The sequence below is a fragment of the Cyrtonyx montezumae genome, unplaced genomic scaffold (assembly GCF_038088225.1).
Source record: "Cyrtonyx montezumae isolate F1298 unplaced genomic scaffold, pur_monq_1.0 scaffold_10, whole genome shotgun sequence".
Taxonomy (NCBI): Eukaryota; Metazoa; Chordata; class Aves; order Galliformes; family Odontophoridae; genus Cyrtonyx; species Cyrtonyx montezumae.
The window spans coordinates 42,171,856-42,194,358 of NW_027071826.1; the positions used below are offsets into that span (position 1 = coordinate 42,171,856).

A 22,503-nucleotide genomic window follows, 5' to 3' on the forward strand; every position below is an offset into this window, starting at 1 on the left:
GCTCCCAACACTGCTGCATCAGATGCACCAATCTAGTTAAAAGAAATACAATGCACGTTGATGTGATGTTTTGCTAGCAGTATACATACTTCACTCAAGTAAGAGCAAAATTAATCACTGAAGAATGTTTGCCAAAAAATCAAGTGCTTTCTACTCTCTCTCAACAGCAGGTCTGAGGTCAGCTGCGTGTATCTGTGCAGTAAGAGATCCAGATCATTGGTGACTCTAAGCTGGTCCATAGAGAGCAAGAAAAGAGTTTGACACTCCATTCATGGCAGTTAAGGTGAGCGTGTCTGCATACCTGGGAAACTGACAGCATAACACTCAGAAAAAGCAGAAGCCATATTTGGAAAGGTGATCAACATTTTCTGCAACAGTCGCTTTTCCAGCGCAGCCTTCTAAGACCCTATAGGTGGAACACTCAAGCAGAGCTCAGTTGCTCAAGCCCCAAAAGGCTGCTTGTCTGCCGCGAAGCTGGCAAGGACAGGAATGAAAACAGAAATGCAAACAGAACTGCAACAAGATGTGCCCTACCAGGGCCCCATTTATTGAATGAATACAAAAATACGATCATGTAAATGCAGAGGCACGGTAATCTGCTCCATGGTGAAAAGGTACCTTGGGTTAACAGTGAGCAGTGTTTACAATGCCTTGTAAACAGACCTCCTAACAAGCAAGAAGTGTACCAAAACAAGACACTGGATTAGAAGCTCCCTGTTGTGGCAATACTTCACCCTTCTCATCTAGCGATGAGAGAGCATTTTGTAAGAGCTGAGAGCATCCTTTGCTTTGTTTCCAGAGAAGAGCACATGAAGCCAATGAAACATGATGAACTTGCACTCAAACACTGTAAAAAGCACTGTGTCCTTTTTAGAGGATGTCATCTTACCCCTTGATAGGTTAGCTTTGCAATGAAAAATAATGGCCAAAGCTATTGCACATTATGGAAAAGTTTTAAGAATGACTATTTTTAAAGCAATCTCTTGCAGCTGAATAAAAAATAGATATTTTTTCTTAATACAGTACATGGCATTTCTCCTACATTGCACCAGAAGTAACTTTGGAAGCACTTTCAGTTTGTGTTATAGGCGAATGGGGAAGACAAAGTCGGGTGGGTTTTCAATCTCTTTTCCATCTCTCACCCATTACTTTATCCCCACCTTTTCACATCTCTGAGTCCACATACATTCCATTGATTAGGTAATCCACTTGTGTATAATCCTTCTTTTTGTAACTTTCGTAAGCCTGAATAATAAAAAGAACTATAACAGTTATGAAAAAAAAAGTACCAAATAAAAGCACTGCAAGAAGCAAACTCTTATCCACCAAGTACTGAGTCAGAGGCTCAGCAGCAATAAGAAGATATTCACTGTTTGTGCCCTGAGTTTCTGCAGTGCTCAATGTTGTTGTTCCAGGGGCGTTTGCTGGAGCTGTGGTTGTATACTTAGTAGAGGGAACATGAGATGATGACTTCATTCCATGATCAGTTGTAGCTTCTGCTGTAGGGCCAACAGTTAAAACCATGGCATCTTTGGTAGAACCCTGAAAATATGACAATTCACTCAAGGATGTTGGGGTTGCACTTGTTTTTGGCAACATTACAGTTGTTGGCTTCTCAGAATGTGGACTCACAGAGGGGGTGAGTGCAGCAGAGGTCCGGGCACCCTGCTGGGTGGAAGTGTTTAATGGTGGGCTTGGTGTCTTCAGCCCAACTCCAACAGAAGTGAGATTAGTGGAACGGGAAGTACTCGCTGGGTTAAACTCCTGTGTTTCACTCATTTGAGTACCTGCTTCAGAAATGGCAGCAAGGGGAGAGGAAGAAGTGGGAGAAGGAGGCAGTACTGAGCCAAAGCTATTATTTCCTAAGTTTTCAGTGGTGATTGGAAGCTCGGTGACGTTGCTGGAAGTGGAAGCAGAAACGTTAGCAGGAGTGGGGGAAAAGACAGTGGATGACATGGCTGTAGTCTGGAGACTTCCAGAGGCATTGGAGGCTTTAGTAGTTGTTTTAGAAGTTGCAGTGAGGACAGTCATACTTGTACCAGTTGATATGACTGTGGTAGTACTGGCGGTCACTGTGGTGGTGGTACTGTTGCTTGCACTCGTTGAGTCAGCAGCAAGCAAATGCCTCAAGTGTATCCTGTAAGCCTGAGTGGTTGAAAAAAACAGGTTTTCTCTGTTGCGTTGTTCAACCTGTGCATTTACCATCCTCTCTTTTTCTTGTTGATAGCTTTGGTGGTGAAACAGGACAGATTCCCTTTCCCCGAAGACAACTTCTTTAAAGAGAAAAAAACAATGAGTTCCCTAAAAATAAAACACTGAAGCCCAAATCTGACCTCATTCACACATGCTTGAGGTGACTTTTGAGTGTTCTGCCTTGAAACTGCAATGTTACCAAGGCTGCCCCAATTATACAAGCAGCCTGCTGCCTCTGGCACAAAAATCCTGGCAATTCCGGAAGAAAAAACACAATGGTAAAACATTTTTCTTTTCTCTTAAAAAATATAAATACATCTGTTATGCCTTTATTTTCCAAAGGACAGAGCGTGGAATGCAAATGCCCTGAATGAATCATGCCTTTAAAATGGAAAGGCCAGTAAAAGTTACCCAAAGGCATATCATGCACGTGTTCATGCCAGAGCTGACAAGCACAACAATTCTTCCGGTTTATCAAATCATTATGCAGGTATTTCACAACCTATGTCCCCTTAAATGAAAGCCAGTCAAGGTCTAAATTTAAGGCAAAAGGATCAGATCCTGGATTTAGCAGAAGTTTGAAGTGTGGTATTACCTCCCAGCAGATCTCTGATGTCTTGTCCCCCAGCATTCTGGCACACACTTAGCTGGTCACACTGCAAGAGGATGCAGTGACTCTGGTAGGACACAGACCAGTTGCAATGCTGGTTACCTAAAAACAGCAAGAGATTGGTAATTGGTTAATAGTCCTGGTAAAACACACACAACCCTCAAAAACTTGCAGGCCAGAAAAGACTTCACCTTAAGTCTGATACTTCAAAACCTTGCCTAGATCTCATTTAAATGCTAGTATTCAACTGGATGTCTTAATGAAGAAAAAAGTGAGTTGCAGCTGAGATGACAACTATCACACACAGGAGATGGCTCCCATCTTAGGGCTTGAAATTACAAAGCAATGTATTATTTATCTGCTGAACCACAATACCACTGGCCAGGCGAGGCATCAAAGAAATTACATTTCATTCAGTCAAATCCCAGCAAGTTAAATAAGCTCACTTAAGTCATCACAGAAGGAACTTTCACTTCTGGCATCTTGTCTAATTCTTTAGCTTGTTTCTGTCCTTGTCTGCATACACACAGCCAAACTCTGAGAAAGCAACGAGCATTCTCCAACCAGCACTGATAAACTCATGTCTCAAACACTGTCCCCTGTTCAGGGCTCCTCAACATACAAAAACAGCATTGACATACTAGAGTGAGTCCAGGGAAGGTTACTGGATAGCTAGGAGGCTGGAGCACTTGATTCACAAGAGGGACCTGAGAGGACTGGGTTTGTTCATTCTGAAGAAGAGAAGGCAAAGAGGAAATTTTCATTGCTGTCCACAACCATCTACTGCAAAGGAATGCCTCTGGTGAGCCAAGCTCTTCTCGAGAGGCAGCAGACAGTGAGTTCTAACACAGTAAATTCCACCTCAGGATACAGGGAACAATGAGTTTCCACCTTATGGGCAGTTAAATGGCTGGGCTGGGAGAGTGAGAGTGCATGCTCTCCGTGAGACCTTGAACAGCCTGATCTAAGCTGGTTCTGCTTTGAGAGGGGTTTGAACCAGAAATCTTCAAGATGTCCCTTCCCAACTTAGTTATGCTACGTTTCTACGTTAATATCACTACACAGATCACTTTGGGGACGGGAAATAACAAATGTTGTAACAACCAACCACAGGAGAAACGTAGCACTATTGCCTCTCTGATGTGTTGTAACAGGCAACCACAGGAGGAGAAAACAGAACATGCAGTTTGTGATGAATCATGTGTGAGTCCAACTGACCACCCATCAGATGAAAGAGAACTTAAATGTACAGTAGTAGCAGTAGTTCGTTTCCATGTTCTCATAGAAGTGTAAGAAAGGGCCAAGAACAGGCATATGGTACATATGGCTATATTTAAAGTTCTTATCTACAAGGAGAGTTACCCTCACTGAGGATATTAAGGATATGAGAAGCTTGAACTTTTCATAATAAAAGATATTACACTACCCTACATTACCAAAAGAGTTTGGAGAAAAATTATGAACTTGAAATCCCTGTACCTACAGCTGAATGTGCCATTTCCTAATCCCACCTTCTCTTCCTCTCTTGATAAGCTGTGATAGAAGAGAATCATAAACCATCAACTACTGTAAGTTGTGTCATTTCTTGCTTCTTGGGTAAACAAAAAGCCATCACCATACTTTGCATTAGCTACATATCTAAGACAGTTCAAATCTGTTCAGAAAAGGATGGATGGGGTCAGCACTGTTACAGCACTAGGATTTGTTACTATAAGAAATGCACCCAGCTGCCCCCAGGACAAAGTACTCCAACAGAAGTGGATTTATGGGTGCTCCCTTCAGTGAGAGCTGGAGCTGAAGACCGAGGCTCCAGTTGATGTTTCCAGTGCAAGACTCTTGCTTCACAGTCACTCCTCTTTGCTCACTTCCAATTAAAAGACAACACGAAAAAAAGAAGAAAAAAGCAGAAACTGGAGGGACAACAAAAGCTGTACAGAGCCATTCAGTAAGGAAATCAAGCAGGCAACAAACATCAAGATTTTGCCATACAAAAGTGACATTTCATTTTCAACCTTGCTGTCACTGGAAATAAATCCCAGATTCTGAAAGGCAAGCAGAAATCAAATGTACACACATACTGGGGAAGCAGGGAATATTTGCTCTTGCAGACATATTGTACTTTATCTTACCTAAGCTCACACAAGACCACCCAGAATGATGTCCAGGTGGCTCTGCTCTCTGTCCCAGGCTGTTCAGACACTAGGATTCCCAGCCCTGGACCAGCCACCACAGAAGCAGCCTGGGAAAGTGCTTGAGTGTGGTTTGTGATGGAAAAGGATTAACAGAAGCTTATTCCCTTCCCAGTGTGGGTTTATCTTGCTCATCAGGAATCTGGGAATCCTCAACTGGCAGATCCTTGCCAAGAGTTCAAAAGCTCTAGATGTTACAAGAAGGCATCCTTGAATATCAGCCTGGCTGTCAGACATCCATTTACTGTCTCATCTCCACCACAGCATCGCTGACACTTTGTAGGTGCTACAAGCTTTCACACGTGGCTAGATAAATTAGGGTCCTTAACAAAGATACCCCTGAAAGACTTGTTCAGGAGTTCAAGACCTGTTTGGAAGTTTGAAGACATCTCAGAGGTAGGCACCAGAAGGCCCTCACCTTCCCTGGTCTTGTTTAATTCTGTGCTTGATATCAGGACAATTAACAATTCATTTCTTCTAAGGAGGAAAATAACCACACAAATACCAGTGAGCAAAGACTACTCGTTCCAGTGCAGCTGTCTACTCTACAGCACTGTTCACCTGCACACATCTGGCAGCATGGAATAATCATCCTCCATGTCAAGTGACCTAACACTTGCACGCTACTAGCACATACTAAGTGCACATGAATGCTGTTTCTTGCGAAAGCCAGGAAGGCCATAGGAAATTATTGTTCTGGATTCAATTTGACCAAAGCTGTCAGAAGTTATTTAGAATCAAAGTATTGCACGAAGAAGCCATACTTGTAAATGCCTGCAAAAAAAATTAAAAAAAAAAAAAGAAGTTATCAGGGGAGCAAAAGAGACCTCTAAGGAAGAGATAACCCAGCTGGAATTCCTGCCCAGGGACAAGAACCTTACCTGAAGCAGCTGGGCCTTTACAAGCCTGCCTGCATTGTTTTCCAGTTGTCAGCCTGCTTATTCGCACTACATGCACTCCTCTTGCTTTCAGGACAGAAAATCTGTTTTCACATATACAGAAGGAAATCAGTAGGAAGAATACAATGGCAGTCCACATCTTAAGGGCTGGCCTTGCAGGGAGGCTTCTCTTTCTAGGAGCCTGCAGTACAGGAGAATACTTTCTTATATCACCTTCAGATCAGCTGCAGTACCCCTGCAACAAAAGAAAATGACAGATCTATATGAAAAGGTTGTGCTAGAAATGCTTTGCTAAACACATTCTTAACAGTAGGAACGAAAAAAAAAGGAAAGTACAAAAGGCAAGTAGGTATCATTGCTCAACATACAGGCAATGAAGCAAAGGCAGGGAGAGGAAAGCCTACTCCCAAGTTCAGCGCCTTTCTTGGGGAATGGTACTTTGCTCTCATGTTCTCAGACCCCAGCAGAGAACAACTCAACTCAAAAGCTAAAAGCTGCAGGTTATACTTTATTCCTTTATTTTTCTCAATGTCTAAAGGTGAAGAAGTTTTAAAGATGTGAAATTTATCTTCTGTAGTCAAGATCACCACAAAGAGCAGGAAGAGCTTTGCTACCGATCGCTCTGATTTCAGCCGGCAGAGTTTATCCGGCTGTTGTCAAACACCCAGAGTGTACAAAGTCAAACTCAGTGCCCATCCAGCACAGATACAAAACCTTTGGACTCAGTCTGCAACCCTACTAAGCCTGGGGACAGCATGAAGAAATGCTTTCACCAGCCCGAGCATACTGGTAATACAGGGATCTACAGATCTTGCATATTCCCAGAACCCAGCCCTGCCTTAATGCTAAGTCAATCACAATCAAGCATCAGGATTGGTTCATGCATGTTTTGATTTTCCTGCTGATTGTCAAAATTGTTGATTCAGAACACTCCACCCTCCAACCAAGAAAGCCCACGATAATATTTATTACCAATCCCAGATAGTGACATTTTGATGCCTTAATGAAATTTTCTGAGTTTTCTCCTTACTCTAGTTTCCAAAGCCTTGATCAGGGTAACAGAGGTTTAAACTCAGAACTACCCTGCCTGGAAGACGGTGAAACATCAACAGCTATTCCCGATTGTGCTGGGCTGCCAATAAGCCAAAGGTAGGAACAAATCCTGACTACAAGATACAGCGCATCCAATTCATCATCCCTACTTACCCTATAAGTTCTGCACAGAAGTGCCACGTGCTTCCCAACACACCCTTCCTGCTTACTTTATATTTATTTAGGTTATAAAGAGCTTTTTACAGGTAGGTTTCTTGCTCTAGACAGAAATTCATGCCTGGGTCACCCCACCTGGCAGTTAGAAGCATTTCAAGCCCTAGCAGGAAACAGAGGCTCACCAGCCCCATGTAGTCCTGCCAGTCCAGCTCTGCTGAGAGGAGAGTTGTGCACTGCACAACTACAGCCCTATGCAACAATCAAGGTGTTCAGAGCACTGTTTGTCATCTTGCCACCTTACACAGAAACAGTTGCAGGGTTCTTTGTTGGTTGGTTATTTTTATTTTTTCAAATTCACAGGTCACCAGCAGAGATTCAGCAAGCAGTACCTGGCTCACAGAAAAAGCAAAAACAGATCTTAAAGATGCAGCTTTCTATCTGAAAGAGTCCTTATGTTTGCAGTACCCACTCAAGGTAAGGTGAAAGAAGGCTTACAAGAAATTATATTTTATAGCCTAAGTGTCAACAGGAGTGAGTTGGTTCTGCAATAATATATGCATTTACTCCTCTGTTCAGTCTAGAGAGGCTCAAGGGTGACCTTATTGCTCCCTACAATGACCTAAAAGGAGGCTGTAGCATCTTCTCCCAGATAACATCGACAGGATGAGTGAATAGCCTCACAATGTACGGGGAAGGTTCCAATTGGATATTAGAAAACATTTCTTCTTCAAAAGAGTGGTGATGCACTGGCACAGGCTGCCCAGGGAGTGGTAGAGTCACCGTCCCTGGAGGTGTTCAAGAACCATGGAGATATGGTACTAAGAGAAATGGTGAGGATGGGTTGGTAAGGAAATCAAGATCGCACTTGCTGATCTTTGTAGTCATTTCCAACCTTAATGATTCTTTGATTCTAAGCATAGCTGGCACCTCGCAGCCATTGGACCTGATGACCAAAAGGCTCTGGGAGGGCTCTAATCCCAGCACTAACAGGGGATTAAGAACAGATAGTATGGACATACTTACATGGCACACTCACAGGTACTCAAGAGGTGGTTAATTTGGGTGGTATGGTGACAAAACTACTGACAGATTAACGAAGCCTTCACACAATCCTATACATTCACAGCAAAAGTCAATTACTTACAGACCACTCTTCCAACTTAACCACCGCTTTTTATAATTACAAGCAATAGTCTTTATTTCTCCCTCATGCTTCTAACCCATCCCATATGGTTCCATTTATACTCTGACTCTAAGAAACTCCACTGAGAGTTGACCCCACACAGCTACATCCCAGAAGAGCACTTGCTAAAGCTTTCCTTCTCAATCCTGTTTCTACCCAGAAGAAACCATCACCTGCTTTAGTCAGAAAATACAAAAATCAACACTAGCAGTATCAGAGGCAATTTCAAAAAATCAGGGCACAACCCATCCTTTGAGCACTCCCTTCTCCATATGTAAAGCATCCCCCAAGGAAATTAAAAGTCAAATCAAACCACAAAAGACAGCAAAGGAATAAAATCTGGAAGAAAAGAAACAACAACAAAAACCTGAACTCTGAGAAGTGTAAAATTTACTTTTACCATCTGTGGCTACAAATCAACAGGGAACAAACACACTGGAAAACCAGAATAACTTTGAGTCAACAACTGAATGACTGATGGCTTTGCAATGTACACAGACATCCAGAGGGCACTGCCTGCTGGGTTTCAGAAGTGTCCCTCCATTCTTGCTGACTTCCCTGAACTCAAGCAAAGGAATCCATTAGGAGGGGGGAGAAGGGGGAAATAAATAAAATCAAAGTGTTGTTTCAAACAACATCCATTTGAGTAGGGTGATGTTGTAAGAGCAGTCCCTGGAATATGAACCCTTGGCTCCAGGCCCTCCCAGCCAGCTTTTTGCTCTTGGTTAAGCAGCTGCAAGCTATGTGCACTGCCTGAACACAGCATGGCAAAAGCAGTGAGGCACAATCACACCAATATGTGGAAGGACAGAGAGAGTGTTAGGATCACAGGTGCAAAGTGAGCAAACAAAGCAAGTCATTTAGGGCAGCATGTACTCCTTTGAGTTGTCAGAGTCAGCACATACTGCTCCCAAACTCATGCTAACAGCCGTGCATGGACTAGGCATGAAATAAGGTCAGAGAGCTGCAAATAAATCATCTTTCATTCCCATGGAACATCTCTGCCTGTTTCTGACAGTAGGTGCAAAGAAACTTTGAGGTTTGGCACAGTTTCAGGTAGGAAGGTACACAGCAGGTGGTGTACAGCACAGAACCACTCCAAATGAATGCAAAGAAATGACCGTGTCACACAGCCACAGGTACCATGGTCTCTTTTTTTTCCACTTCAAGAAAGGTACCCATACTGTTCATGCTCCCACAGGCCAGGCCAGAGAAGAAAGGAAATGCTTCAGGGAAATAATGTGAAGACATGGTACAGGATCCTGGTGTCCTCAGAACAGCAACAACACAGAGAAAACAAGGATGGAATGCACTCTATAAACAACAAGGCTACTTCTCACATTAAGCTGAAAAGACATAAGGCCTGGTTTCAACTTGCCATTGTTGCTAAATATTTTGTGTGATGTCAGCTATCAGAACAAGTGTATATTTCACTCTTTAAAAAACAGAATTAAACCAGGGTTTGCTAAGGAAAGACACACACATATCATCCTGCAAATCGAGGCCAGAACACAGGAAACAGGATCACTGCTGCAACCTTGAGAAGCGTATGGTTTGCCATGCTTGCCACTGAACTGGCACACACAGACAGGCCTGGGAACAGAAGGGGCAGCGCCCAAGCAAATGAGGTAGATTTCTGAATCACGGTTGCATCAGTGGGTGAGAGGGAGAGATGAGGATAATGTCAGAGAACTACTTATCCCAGCAAGAGAGCTTTACTTTGGTATGATTTGTACCTACAACAGTGTCTGTCAGATATCAAGTTGAGGATGTGCAAGAACACCACCTCATTAGTCTGCTAGAGAAATAAAATAGCTGGCCCTTTAGATTGTTTTCAAATGATTTTAACTACGTTATGTAAAGAACTCACAAGTAAATACAGCTTGAAAGGCAAGTTCAACACTCCCATTAAAATGTCCCCCCCAACATCTCCCACCACCCGTGGCCAGCTGAGCACAGCCAGAGGACCTGGCATCACTCTGAACAGCAGCCTCAGTTCCCTTAGTTCCTGAGGAGAGTAATGACAAGTTACACAGCTGTTTCTACAAAACGTCCCCTGCTATAAACAGCAAAGGACAAACTGATCAGACCTTGTGAAGGAGGAGTGCTGTGGATCACAGGGCAGAGAACATACTGCTGATGACTGGGTCATAAAAACATAGAGGGGTTTGGGTTGGAACTTTCTAGTAGCTCACCATAAGGAGGGAGATGTATAAAACCCACTCATTTTCTACAAGCATTGCCTACAATGTTTAACAGCACTGAATCATTACATCCACATAAGTAATTTCCACAAAAAACATCCTCAGGTAAGCATCTCCCTGTTCCTTGTCAGACCCTTCCATGAAGAGAAGCACCATCTGCTGCTACACCAGGACACAGGTTGCACGTGCTCTGAAATAAGATGCTGGTGCAAGTCAGGAAGGATGACATTTATATTCCTTCTACTGTCACACAGCTTCTTCAGACTGTAACAGCACACAGCTGGTCATGTACTACAGAGGAGCTGGCATACTCTTCTTGCATCAGCAGGCATTTCTCACTGCAGCAGGTAGAACAGAACACAGCATTAGATGGGCACCTATGCAGTCCGCTGCTGCCTCCACTGAGGTTTCTCCCTATCTACATCCATGAGAAAGGCAAAACCAATCCTACAAAGGCAGAGTCCACAAAGACTCCATCACACTAGATTCTTAAGGACAGGTCCTGGAGAGCTGCTTGAGCTGCTGCAATCTCTGAAGCCTGCTGTGGAAATAGCAACCATCAAAAGAAGTTTGCAGCTGCTGCATATGTCCAGCTGCCACTTATGACTCCCCGCAAGAAAATCCATTCTGCTGCTTGTAAATGGCCATACAATTAATGCAATCAGAAATTTCAAAACACGCTGCATAATTGGAACAAACACTTCAAAGACTCTTCAAAAGGCAGTGGGAGCTCCAAGCTTGGCAGAGAAGCTCTGTGATCACACGGAGACTTGGCTGACACATGCACATTCCTCATGTAAAAAAGCACTTCAGCCTCCATGCTGACCAATGTATGACACATGAAACTGAGCCAAGGCTACGTTATGCAAAGCTCTCTGGTAACAGCAACAGGGAGAAGCAGGGAGTTGGACTAGATGATGCCCAGAGCTTCCCTCCAAACCCCCCATGTCCCAGGAAAAAGAATGGGAAGCCATTCCTATGCAACAGATGGACTAATTGGAGGATCTGAGTGGCAGACTTCATGCCCATAGATGACGTACTGTACCCTTTAGGCTCCAGACTTTCAGCAATTCACTCACTCTTCCTTTCCCTACGAAGAACCCAGAAAGGTGGTTTTAGCGGGTAGAGCCTGTGTTTGGCAGCTGACAAAACCAGAGCTGAGGTTCTTCCTCCACCTCCAGCTTCCTGTGGGAGCAGTGCAGTGCTACAGACTCACCATCTGAGGCAGATAAAGCAGCAGTGGCTTTTGTGGTTGGCTTTGTTATGGTTAGTTTTGTTCTGAATGTTTATCAGCTTTATCCATCTCCTTTGTCATAGAGTACCTCAGCTCCCACCTGCCCTCCCCACTTCCATCAGGGAGCACGAGGCAGTTTGCAGTTCTTTCTTAACTAATGAGGACAACACACTGGCACTACTGAGGCTTCATGCCTATCACAAATCAAGCCTTGCCTCCCACAGAAAACAAATGTCTTAGTCTAAAACACAAGAATCCCTCCCATCGCCACCCACTGTCCTTCCTCACCCACGTTCACCCCCATGTTCTGTACTTCAGATGGTGAGAACTACTACTCAACAGGGCTTCTCCTGTGAAAAATGACTGGACAGCTGTTTCATTTGTGAAAATGCAGCTTGTTTCAGAACGTGTGAAACAATCCCATTTTCATATGAAGAGAAATGAACTGCCAAAGGGTAACTGTGTAAAGCTGGAAACAGACAATAAATCTGTCATCACAAATTCTTCCAAGCAATGAAAATGTGCAGTACAGTTGAAATGCAACCTTGCCTGTTCTGACCCACACCCAAAGAAGATACCAAATGTTCAGGTCCACTGTCATCTCACAGGAACAGGAGATGTCCTCATACAGAGGGCATTTGACACCACATGCTTCTAATTAAACATCTTTCAGCAGTTACCCCTGGAGGAACCACCCCCAGTAGGTCCCCACTTAAACAGAAAAGCTCTGTCCAGAACACAAGGTTCTGCAGGTCTGCTCAGGAATTTAAGCCTACATATTAAGTCCACTCTGAGCAGGACTGCACAAAGAAGTGACAGTACTCTACACTACAAAAGCGTAAGACAACACTACAGAGAGATTCAAGAACACAGAAGAAAGTTCTACTTTTCCATGCATTCATTGCATTAGGATATTTCGCTCAGTTCTAAAAGGTAAGATTGAGGAAAGCATTGCTGAATCTCTCTTTTCTCTAAGGATGTAGGATCTTTGTGCAAATCCTTGAAATATGGAAAATAAAAGATACCTGCCTCCAATGTAGGTCATCATCAAAAGCAAATGAACTAAAATAAACTCCTACAATCTAGGAGTCTTTTGTTTTTCTTCCCTTTTTAAGCTATAAAACCCTTGTTAAGTAAAAACAAAACAAACAAACAAAAAAACTTGATACAGAAGAGCTGCCAGGTGAGATGCAGCACAAAGACATTCCAGCTTATCATATGCCAATAAAACCCCAAAATATTCTCACCATATGTATATTAGCAAAAACCAGAAGATTATTTCCAAGATCTCCATGCCAGGGAGACATTTACATCAATAACAAATGAAGGTTGCTGGCCACAGGCCTCCCTGCTTTGTGATTTTGATAAATTGAAGGACATGGAGATCACAAGACATGGTGGGTGGGGAAGATGAGCAAAGTCTATTTTTCTAAACCAAAGAGGAATCAAATGCAATAGCAGCTCTCCTAGTCCTTGCTGGCCTTCCTGTGGTAGGTTCCTCATAGCCAGGAAGACTTCCTTAAGACATACACCAAGCTAAACTTGAACCATTAAAACATAAGAAAACATCTTTCTCTCCCTACTCTCGCTGATTTCTGCAGCTGCAAAGGTAGAGCAACTAACCAGCACAGGTTAACAACTACCACAGACATCACTTTGACATTGTACCAAAGGCACAGAAGCGAAAAGTTGCATTATTCGTGCAACTTGTCTTTCATGTTCCACATGGGGTCCAAGTACAGATATCTTTCTGTAGTGCTCTCAGGTAACTCCATGCTTTCCGCAGTCTCAATTTTTACCCAGCAGTACAGCAATGGAAAAAGATCAGCATTCCTGAAACTTTATCTGCTTTATCTTCCCATCTATATTATTTGATCAAATAAGACACCTTCACTTCCAAGTTTTGCCAATGTCCCTTTCACGGGTGCTTTGCCTTTTGTGTAATTGTTTTTCTAAGCAGAAATCTCTAAGTTATAACTCCACTCTCAACTTGTGACGCCTGGACAGGGAAGCAGGAGCTTGGTCCTACTCCTCCAGAGGTTGTGAACAGCCGACAGGCTGAACCCCTTAAAAAGTCCTGGCCGTCGATGTTATGCCAAAGGTATTCTGATCCTGGACCAAAGGGAATACTGGACTAGAAATACCGAAAGAATGAAAAGATCAGCCAACTCTGGTGCAAACATGAGCTCAGCATACACTAATTATCTGAGTCAAGAGACTGTCTGAGGTAGGCTGCTCAAGCATGGACAACAAAAACAGAGATAAGGGCACACCTGCAAAAGTCACACTACAAGCAGAACCTTAGAATCACTTGAGTTGGAAGGGACCTTTAGAGGTCACCTATACCAACTCCCCTGCAACGAACAGAGACACCTACAGCTAAATCAAACTGTAACTCGCTCTCTTCAATACACTGAACGATGTTCAGAATTCAGCTCCAGCCTAATCAAATACAAACCTGTCTGATTCCATCTGTAATAGCCCAAGGCCATTATAAGTCAGGAATCAACAAGTGGAACAGGCTGTGGCTGAATGAAATAAAACATATAACAAGTGGCATGTTAAGAAATAAATAATTTGCACTTGAATTAACATGTACCTCCTGCCTACTAAATGTTACTTTTGCTCCAAATTCAGTTTGCTGCTGGAGTCAGTGCAAACCCGGAATGAGAAGAGGCTATGAATGCTGATGGGTGAGGACACAGGCAGACAACACCAAGAAACAATGCTTCTCTTCCTCAAAGCAAGCTTATGATCCTTAGAACTACACATCAGACAAACTAATTCACAGGCTGGAAAGCCTCATCAGCTGTCTCTCATGGTCACCACCCACAAACCTGCCCTTGCCCTCTTGGCAGCTCTTGTTCCCATTACAGACTGTTCAGCCATGCACAGCACAGCAGTGAGTTGCACTGGGAGCTGTACTAGGTACACAAGGTGAGCTGACACCAATTCAGGTTTTCTTGATTCAGCAAAATGCCACCTGTGGTAAAGCTTCTGTAATTCCAAAGCTTACATTTTTAGAAACAGAAGCCAGCCCTGAGGCCAGCGTGTAGACTGAGGTCAAACTCTGCAACACAGAGAGGCACTCTTAAGCACCTCTTTAAAAGATGCATTTTGGCCTTTCACAGAAATCTGCCTTTAGATTTACATGGCAGGAGCCAATAGAGCAAATTCCAGCCTACCAAGGATGAAGTCCTACTAAACCCATCACAGAACCAGAAAAAGGTACATTTTATTTCAATGTAGAATAGACAGGTCATGTTCCACTTTACTGCTTACACTCTGTTCTAACACCTTTGCTCATTCAGTCTTCACCTTAACTTTGTTATCAGGGTGGCAACATAGATAAGAAAATACATAAACACAGTGAATCTGCCTTTAGGCTCTGTGTTACCTCTTCGATGTTGTCTCATAAAATACTAAAACAAATTTGTGCATGAATTTTATTTACAAATTCTCTTCTACATCCAGTCATTCTTTATGAAGATGAATCACGGCTATAGGATATCCTGCATTACAGCCCTATGTTCATTGGATGGCACTCTGTTCACTGGATATGTTCAGTGGTAGCAACTGTAAAGGTGAATGCTTGAGTGCACTGTGGGATATACATAATGAATCACAACTGTGAAGCACATACTTTAAAGCTAGAAGGAACCTCTGATAACAATGCATTTCTGCAAATCAATGGATTTACTCCAAGACATGTAATAAACTAAGAGCTCATTTAACAGAATGGTTTGCAGTTCTCAGCCTGCTCCCAGGGGACCATTTGCCCTCTCCAGTTTGCATTACATCTGCTTCCAGACTCAGACGGGTCAAAGACCAAATGTAGAACATACAAAGCAGAAAGAATGACGTGCTAATAGCACCAAGAGCTACAGCAGCAAGGCGGAGGAAGAACAGCCTACCTCCCACCAGCACTTTCTGTTTCCATTTTATTCCAAAACTCTCACCCAGATATTCATTACAAAGATGGGTCGTCAATATAGGAATACTTTTCTGTTAGAGCTGAATGTTCACTGAAAAGACTCCATCGCACCCTGCTCAGGAGCAGCTGTAAGCGCACCTGCTTTGAGTGCAACATGGTATATACTTAACCAATACTGTATACAAGGCTCTTCTACTGCCAGTGGCAGCGCTCACCATTTTTAAGAGCAATTTTTCAAAGTAGCAGCCACAGAAACACAAATCCAGCTTCTGGATGTAAGAAGATTTCTGAATTCAAGAAATCCTTGTTCCCTTTATAACTGACAGATGAACAAGTGAGAATCTACAAATACACTCAATCCAGTCAAAAGCTGCTCTCTAAAGTAAAAATTAACTCAGTGCCATGCAACCCTACTTCCAGCTGGCAGCAAAGCCATCTGTGTTACAGATCCATGCAGGCAACACACTTCTATAATATTCAAGCAGCAAGTGACCCTAAAGAAAGTTATCAGCTGTTTCCATGCCAGCTACCTGCCTTCAGCTCCAGTTCTTCAAACACACAAAGCATTTGTTTAATTTCATGCATGAGAGTAAGTCTAGCTGAACCAATGGAACTTGTGACCTACATTAAACAAAGTCACACAACTGCTGGCAGGCTTGTGACATTGTGCTTCTATACCAATACGTGTGCTGCTTAACTGCAGAAGTATGTTTTGTTCCTTTAAAAAGAACTCAAGTCAACATTTTCTCCTTCATCAGGGACGAAGCTGCTTGCACTTCGACACAGTGGGCACCACCAGTCCACATAGATCACCTGCTGGCCAACAAAGTTGCCCAAGGCTATGGATCAAGGTGCCATCCTGCTAACAATTCAGCATTAGCCATTCTTGACAAGCTCTTCTCCTGAGTTCACCACCCAAAATATGCAAAAATACGCTCATCCAAGACACACATACCCCAGACAATGGCAAAAGTATGCTTTCAGCCACAGCACATGCTTACTCCATCAGTCCAGCATCTCAGAGATGGTCACCGCAGACAGAACACAAAGATCCTGCCATATCTACACAGCAAATGCAAATTGGAGGCCACTCATTAAAAGCACTGTCATAGAGCAGAAAGACAAAGATGAAAGTCAACACCAAAAATAATTACATCTGGCTTCAAGGCTTCAGGAAGAGTTAGCACAGCTTTTGTAACAGGAAATTATCTTTCATATCAGAGAAATCTTCGAAGCTATTCATTACGTGTGAACTAAAAAAATTTAAGATGTTTCAAAGAAGAAAGGACAGGAAAGCACACTGCTCCTTTATTAAGCTTCTTCAGGTCAAAGAGTGACAGAAACCCAGATAAAGATTCAGAGAAGCTACTACCTAGAGACAGCACCATTTTTCCAGATCAACTGAGACACTGTTTCAGAAACAAAAGGACATGATAACCTAAGAGAAAAGTGAGGAAGGAAAAGTCCTGGATCAGCACCGTTCAGAAAAGCTTAAAAAAAAAAAAGTTACAGACTGGTCATCCCTTATCTCACAGGGTGGAGCAGGAGCCACGGGAAGACCAAAGAGCCTGCCTATAGCTGTAAGAGGAACTGGTCAGAGTCCCCCCTCCTAAGGGACTTCTTTTGCTGTCGAGAATTCCCAGGCCTTTAGGGGAAGCAAAAGCTAGTAAAAGCCTGCATACCAAACAACTACAGCTGAAAGCACAGGAAAAAAATAGAAAAAAAGTGTAAAATATGATTGTATGCAATCACTCCCCTGAGACTGTCAAAGCATTTTCCCAAAGAGACGGTAGAGCACAGAGGTTTATCCTGCTATTTAATACAGAGAAGCCAAAGAAAGAAAGATAGAGAAGACGACTCAGCTAAAGAACATGTTTAATCCTATTAAAATTAATGAGATTTCAGCCTGGTCTTCACATACCAGTTGTATTCAGAGTATAAGTAACTGGATTTAAAGCCAGATTTATTTAAAGCAGTGCAAATCCTCCCCATGCCCAAGAAATACAAATCTAACACAAATATACACACAAAATTCAATGAGAACATTCATCCCTTTCACCAAATTGTTCTTCTCTAACTTTTATTATTATTCTTTAAAGCACATTCTAAACCCTTGCACCTTCTCTGTCTGAAGTGCACTCTGAAGATCTACTGCCCAAATAGTCCTCCAAGCTGAGCACCATCTCCCTGGCACTTTGGGAAGGAGATCTCAACACCTTCCTTCCCTGGTTCATCCTCTCCACTGGTGCAAGGATGCATCTCCCATATACCAAGCTGGGCAAGTGCTCCCAGTCATGCTTTGTACCATGCAGCAACCTATCTAAACAACTCGGCAAGGCCTGTCATGCTGATGACTCACTCCAGTGAGCATCCATCTTACAGGCATAGGAAGAGGGTTATCCTTAGAAGAAGCAGTGATGGCTGCGAAGAGGGCTCAGAGAAGAAGAAATATAGCATTTGTATACAGATAACCCCCCTTGTCAGGGTGACCCAACAGTCCCACCCAGTGACACTCAGCAGCAGCTGTGTCAGTGCAGCAACACCTCTGCTTCTTGGTGTCAAAATTCAAAATTGGATCATGGAGGCAAAGCCCACAATAGCAGAGTAAAGCAAAGCTGCTAAAGGTTGCAGAAGACTGACAGGACTTCTGGCACCTACACTGACTGACATTCAGAATGGACCGGGGGAGGCCTCACTGGAGGGATACCCAGGGTAACACCAGAGCACAGCCACCAGCTTCCACTCTCAACCCAAGGCAGACATCCCTACAGCAGGGACTCCACTGGAAGGAGACTTCAACCAGGAGGGATCACTCTGTTGCAGGCACTACTGGGTGCTACCTGTGAGGCAGCTGCCTTGGAGCATAAGCAGCCAAGAGCTGGAGGAGCAGTGAGTGACATTTCCAAAGCACACAGCTAGCTTCTGCCAGCAGTCATTTTCAGCACTGCTACCATACCCCTGGTGCCAGCAGCATCCTTACATCCCAGCTGTCAAACTCACAAGTTTCACCGATTCCTCCAAATCTCATTCACTGAACACAGACAGCAACTTCAGTCCAAAGAAACATGACTGATAGGAGGAAAGAAAGCATATGAAGTGCTTGTTAACTCCATGCAGTCCAGAACAGGCTCAAGGAATATCACACAGTTAACCTTGGAGGACCTCTTGGTTTTCCAGCCAACAAGCCCAACAGCTCTTTGGGAGTCATCCTCAATCTGAACTTGTAAGGTATCAGTAGCATGAAGGGTTACACCTGAACAATGAGCTGCAACCTCTTCAAGCTAAGAATATACAGTTTGGCTTCCAGCACACCATAAAGCATGGAATTCTATCCAGCAATCGCTGTGCATAGTGGGGGTTCTCTCACCTACCACAGAAATGAACTCTGTGACAGCTACATGTAACAAGGATGGACATCCCCTTCAAAAAGTCAGCTGGCCTGGGCTGCCATGGCTCTGCACAGCAACTGTAGCAGCTGACCACAGCTGAGGATCAGTATGCAAGCACTGAAGAACCCACTGCTTCCTCCTTCAGCTTTCCCTTTGCATATTTGCTCTCAGTGTTAGGAGTTTGTATCAAACCTCAGGTAACAGTTCAAGGGGAAGGCTGAATTAAAACAGTGCAGTGGCTGAACCTGACCATGACAGCAGACTTCCAGCCCCGTAACAGGTCACAGCAGAAGGGCTGCAGCACACCAGCACACCTGTGCAGAGAACACCGAAGACTTTAACACTATGCACAGCATTGCTCCAAGCCCACAATATGCACATCAACCAGCATGAAGCAGCAAATATGACACACCTGCTCTGCCAGTATGCAAGCATGCAGCAGGTAAAAAGGTTAATAACTCCTACTTCCACAGTGCTCATCATTTCTCACCTTAAACAGGCTGGCATGAACTCTTGCTGGGCTTGCTTTATGGTGCTTTCCATTTATGAAACTGGTTCAAGTGTGAATGATGCTACACAGAACGTGTGTTCACTTAATGCTACACACCAGAGCATAGGGACACGTCAGTGTGCCTGTGTATTAAAAAAAGTTTCGTATGGGCCTTGCAGAGACCAAGGAAGGCAAAAACCTACCCCTAAACCAATCAATTCTTCAGAGTTTCATCAGGCAAAGTTTTGGACATTTCCTGCACACACTGTTTAAAACATTCATCTCCACTCTCTAACATTCCTACAACATCTTCCCTTGAAAACTTTGTCACCCATTACTGAAGAAGACATCTATAACATTTAAAAGGGTACTTGCCCTAATAATCCAGGTTACAGAGCGAGAGATTTTTAAATACATTATCAGGCCTTCTCTTCATCACTGAAGCTTGAAATTTTACTCACAAATTTACTTTTATCACCTCTGAAAAGTCTGCACCAGGAGGCTTTGTTTGGAAGGCTGAGGCTGCGGGTTGTGCAGAGGTTCCAATTAGAAATTCATTAGCAGATAACAAGATGCAAAGTCTGCCTTCTGGCAGATGGTTTTACAAATCCAGCAGGGAATTTACAACTAGAACAAAACCCAAAGATGCCTGCACCTACAAGTTAAGGGGCACATAGTCCAAACTTTTTCCCCAGGAAAATACAAAAAGGATCTGTGCCTATAAACATATATGATGTATTTCAACAAGAACCAAGCAAAAGATGCGCATAGCAAGTGCATTGATTGACTATAGACATGAAAGCTAATAAAAATCCCTTTAAACCACCCATTACAATATAATGTACAGTTGATTATGGTGAATGAATGAGATTAATACAGAAGTACACATGCTTTTGAGAGAGACACAGCATCAATATGTATCTTATTAGCCCTGCTGTCAACCAGCCACAAGCCTCTGAGTCCTAAAGGGCACAGGGTGCTCGCTATCAGGGAGTTCACCCAGCTTAGCAGGCTCAGGCTGGGAGGGTCAGTGCTTTCATGGTGTGACTTCGATAAGCAGCCAAGTGACACAACTGGTGAGGAAAGAGAGTGCTGCTGCATGACCAAGGGACTGGGACAGCCAATGCATGGGCACTCTCCCACCCTATGCAAAAGGACTCTGAGACAGGATTTGTCTTGACCAATCCCACAAGACAAAGTTTGGGAGACCGCAGAGAAGGGGCTAGGGAATGTCCTGACCCCAGCCCCTGGGATGCGGCACTGGGAACTCAGTGCTCCCTGCCTGCACCACAGCATTGCCCTGTTAAGACTGTTAAGCCTGCTGAGAACCTTCCCATAAGGTATGAAGAGATAAGAGTTTCCACTACAGTGCCAGACAAAGTGGAACGCCACTTACAAAGACGATCTCAGCTCCACGCAGCCTACGTTATTTATTCAGACGGGAGGTGTCTGGACACATCTCTCCAACGTCTTGCAAGCACCATCGCCACCGCAGGTCGGGGATGGTCTAAGGGGCAAGCAGAGGAACCGCTGGGAGTCACAAGGGACAAAGAGAGGTTACCAAGAAAGCACCGCCGCTCCCGAGCTCCCCCAGAACACAGTTACGTGTGTGCGGAAGGTCCCAGCGCACACACTCGCGGCAACAGCCCGCTGCCCGAGCACAGAGGCCGTGTGTCGCCCTCAGCCCTCCACGAACGCAGGGCCGCGCCTCCCGCAGCCACCCCAGCAACTCCCCGCTCCCCACGCACGTCGCGTCACCTCCAGCCCCACACGACGAGCACCCAACACCGGCCCCCCCTCAGCGGTTCCACAGCCGCCCGCGGTTCGCTCCCTCAGGCGGACCGGACCGGAAGAGACACTTACCCCAGCGGAGGCAACCGCATACCCGGCACCAACACGGCCCCCAGCAAAGACCGCTGCCCCGCGCCGCTGCGCCCCGCCACATGCCTCGGCCGCGCCCCGCCCCACTACCGCATCTGCCCCCGCCCCTCTTCTCTTCCCATTGGTCCGCAGGCTCTACGCCACGCCCCCTCCACATAGGACCGTGCCTACTTCCTGTAGCCACGCCCCCTCCGGCCGCGAGAGGGGCGGAGCCTCCGGGCGCGCAGGCGGAGCGCCTCACCCCGGAAACAGCGAGCGGAGAGCCACGCGCCTCCGGAAGTGACGTGGGAGCGGGTGGCCGTGGCTGCCCGCGCTCGGCTGGGGCATGTGCGTATACATAAGCGGTGTGTGAGCGTTGTGTACACAGGCGCATTCCGTGTTGCTTTGTGCGCTCTTTGTGATGCTCGCCGGGTGAAGAAGGAGCCTCTGCTACTTCACACTAAGATTTCAGCTGCTAATTGCCACAAGAGAAAGTGATGCTGAAATCATTCACGCGTCCTTATGTAACTTTAGGACGCAAGTTTATAAATGAACAAAGAGAAGGAGTTGATACTCTGATCCATCAGATAATTAAAAACGGACAAAATGCAGGGCTGGTTAGCGCTCCACATAAAGGGTGCAATTTAAAGCGTGTCTGCCTGCATCTACTGTATAGGCAGATCATTCCATCTTCTGTCTAAGATACTGACGTATACTGAAATATTCCTTTCCAGGGAAGGAGGGAGGAAGGAAGAAGCTCGGCTATTCAGGAGAATTAGAAGAGACAGCTGAAACTGGGGGAAGGACTGTGTGCTGTAGAACAGGTTATCTGCCAGGACCAAGCACAGTGATGGAGCAGGACAGCTCATAGCCTCGAGTGTTGGTGCAGTGGGGAACAAAAACACTTCTCAAAGAATCAGTGTAAGGAAAAAAAAAAGAAAGAAAAGAAAAAGAAAAAAAGCATACAGAGAAGCCCAGATGTGGAATAGGAAAGTACAGGTACTAAAGAAAAGCTGTGATCGTGCAATCAAAGAATGTTGTGTCATGAGCGTGCCCTGCTCACCTCTCTCCCTGCCATACACAGGGCACGTCTGCTGCTCAGGCTGTTT

The 22,503-nt window shown here is 44.5% G+C and overlaps 1 protein-coding gene across 3 annotated transcripts; it reads right to left on the reverse strand.

Annotated features, from left to right (window-relative positions):
• Positions 1-522: 522 nt before the first annotated feature.
• CUNH11orf24 (chromosome unknown C11orf24 homolog) lies at positions 523-21,477 on the reverse strand. 3 transcript variants are annotated; one of them, XM_065755087.1, is made up of 5 exons: positions 21,398-21,477; positions 20,931-21,041; positions 5,874-6,126; positions 2,789-2,905; positions 523-2,270 (listed from the first exon to the last, which is right to left on the reverse strand). In XM_065755087.1, the coding sequence occupies exons 3-5, from the start codon at positions 6,028-6,030 to the stop codon at positions 1,165-1,167; spliced, it is 1,380 nt and encodes a 459-aa protein (XP_065611159.1). In that variant the 5' UTR covers positions 6,031-6,126; positions 20,931-21,041; positions 21,398-21,477; the 3' UTR covers positions 523-1,164. The 3 variants fall into 3 exon arrangements, with proteins under 3 accessions (XP_065611159.1, XP_065611157.1, XP_065611158.1); XM_065755085.1 differs by having other exon boundaries at positions 523-2,273; XM_065755086.1 differs by lacking the exons at positions 20,931-21,041; positions 21,398-21,477 and adding an exon at positions 18,656-18,670 and having other exon boundaries at positions 523-2,273.
• Between the last annotated feature and the right edge of the window lie 1,026 nt (positions 21,478-22,503).

What these genes read in the sequence shown, in the direction of transcription:
- CUNH11orf24 (XM_065755085.1), bottom strand. Translation starts at nt 6,030, where the DNA reads ATGTGGACTGCCATTGTATTCTTCCTACTGATTTCCTTCTGTATATGT. An exon ending in TAAAGGCCCAGCTGCTTCAG is followed by an intron (nt 2,906 to 5,873) that starts GTAAGGTTCTTG and finishes TGCTGTTTTTAG; the next exon opens with GTAACCAGCATTGCAACTGG. An exon ending in CATCAGAGATCTGCTGGGAG is followed by an intron (nt 2,274 to 2,788) that starts GTAATACCACAC and finishes TTCTCTTTAAAG; the next exon opens with AAGTTGTCTTCGGGGAAAGG.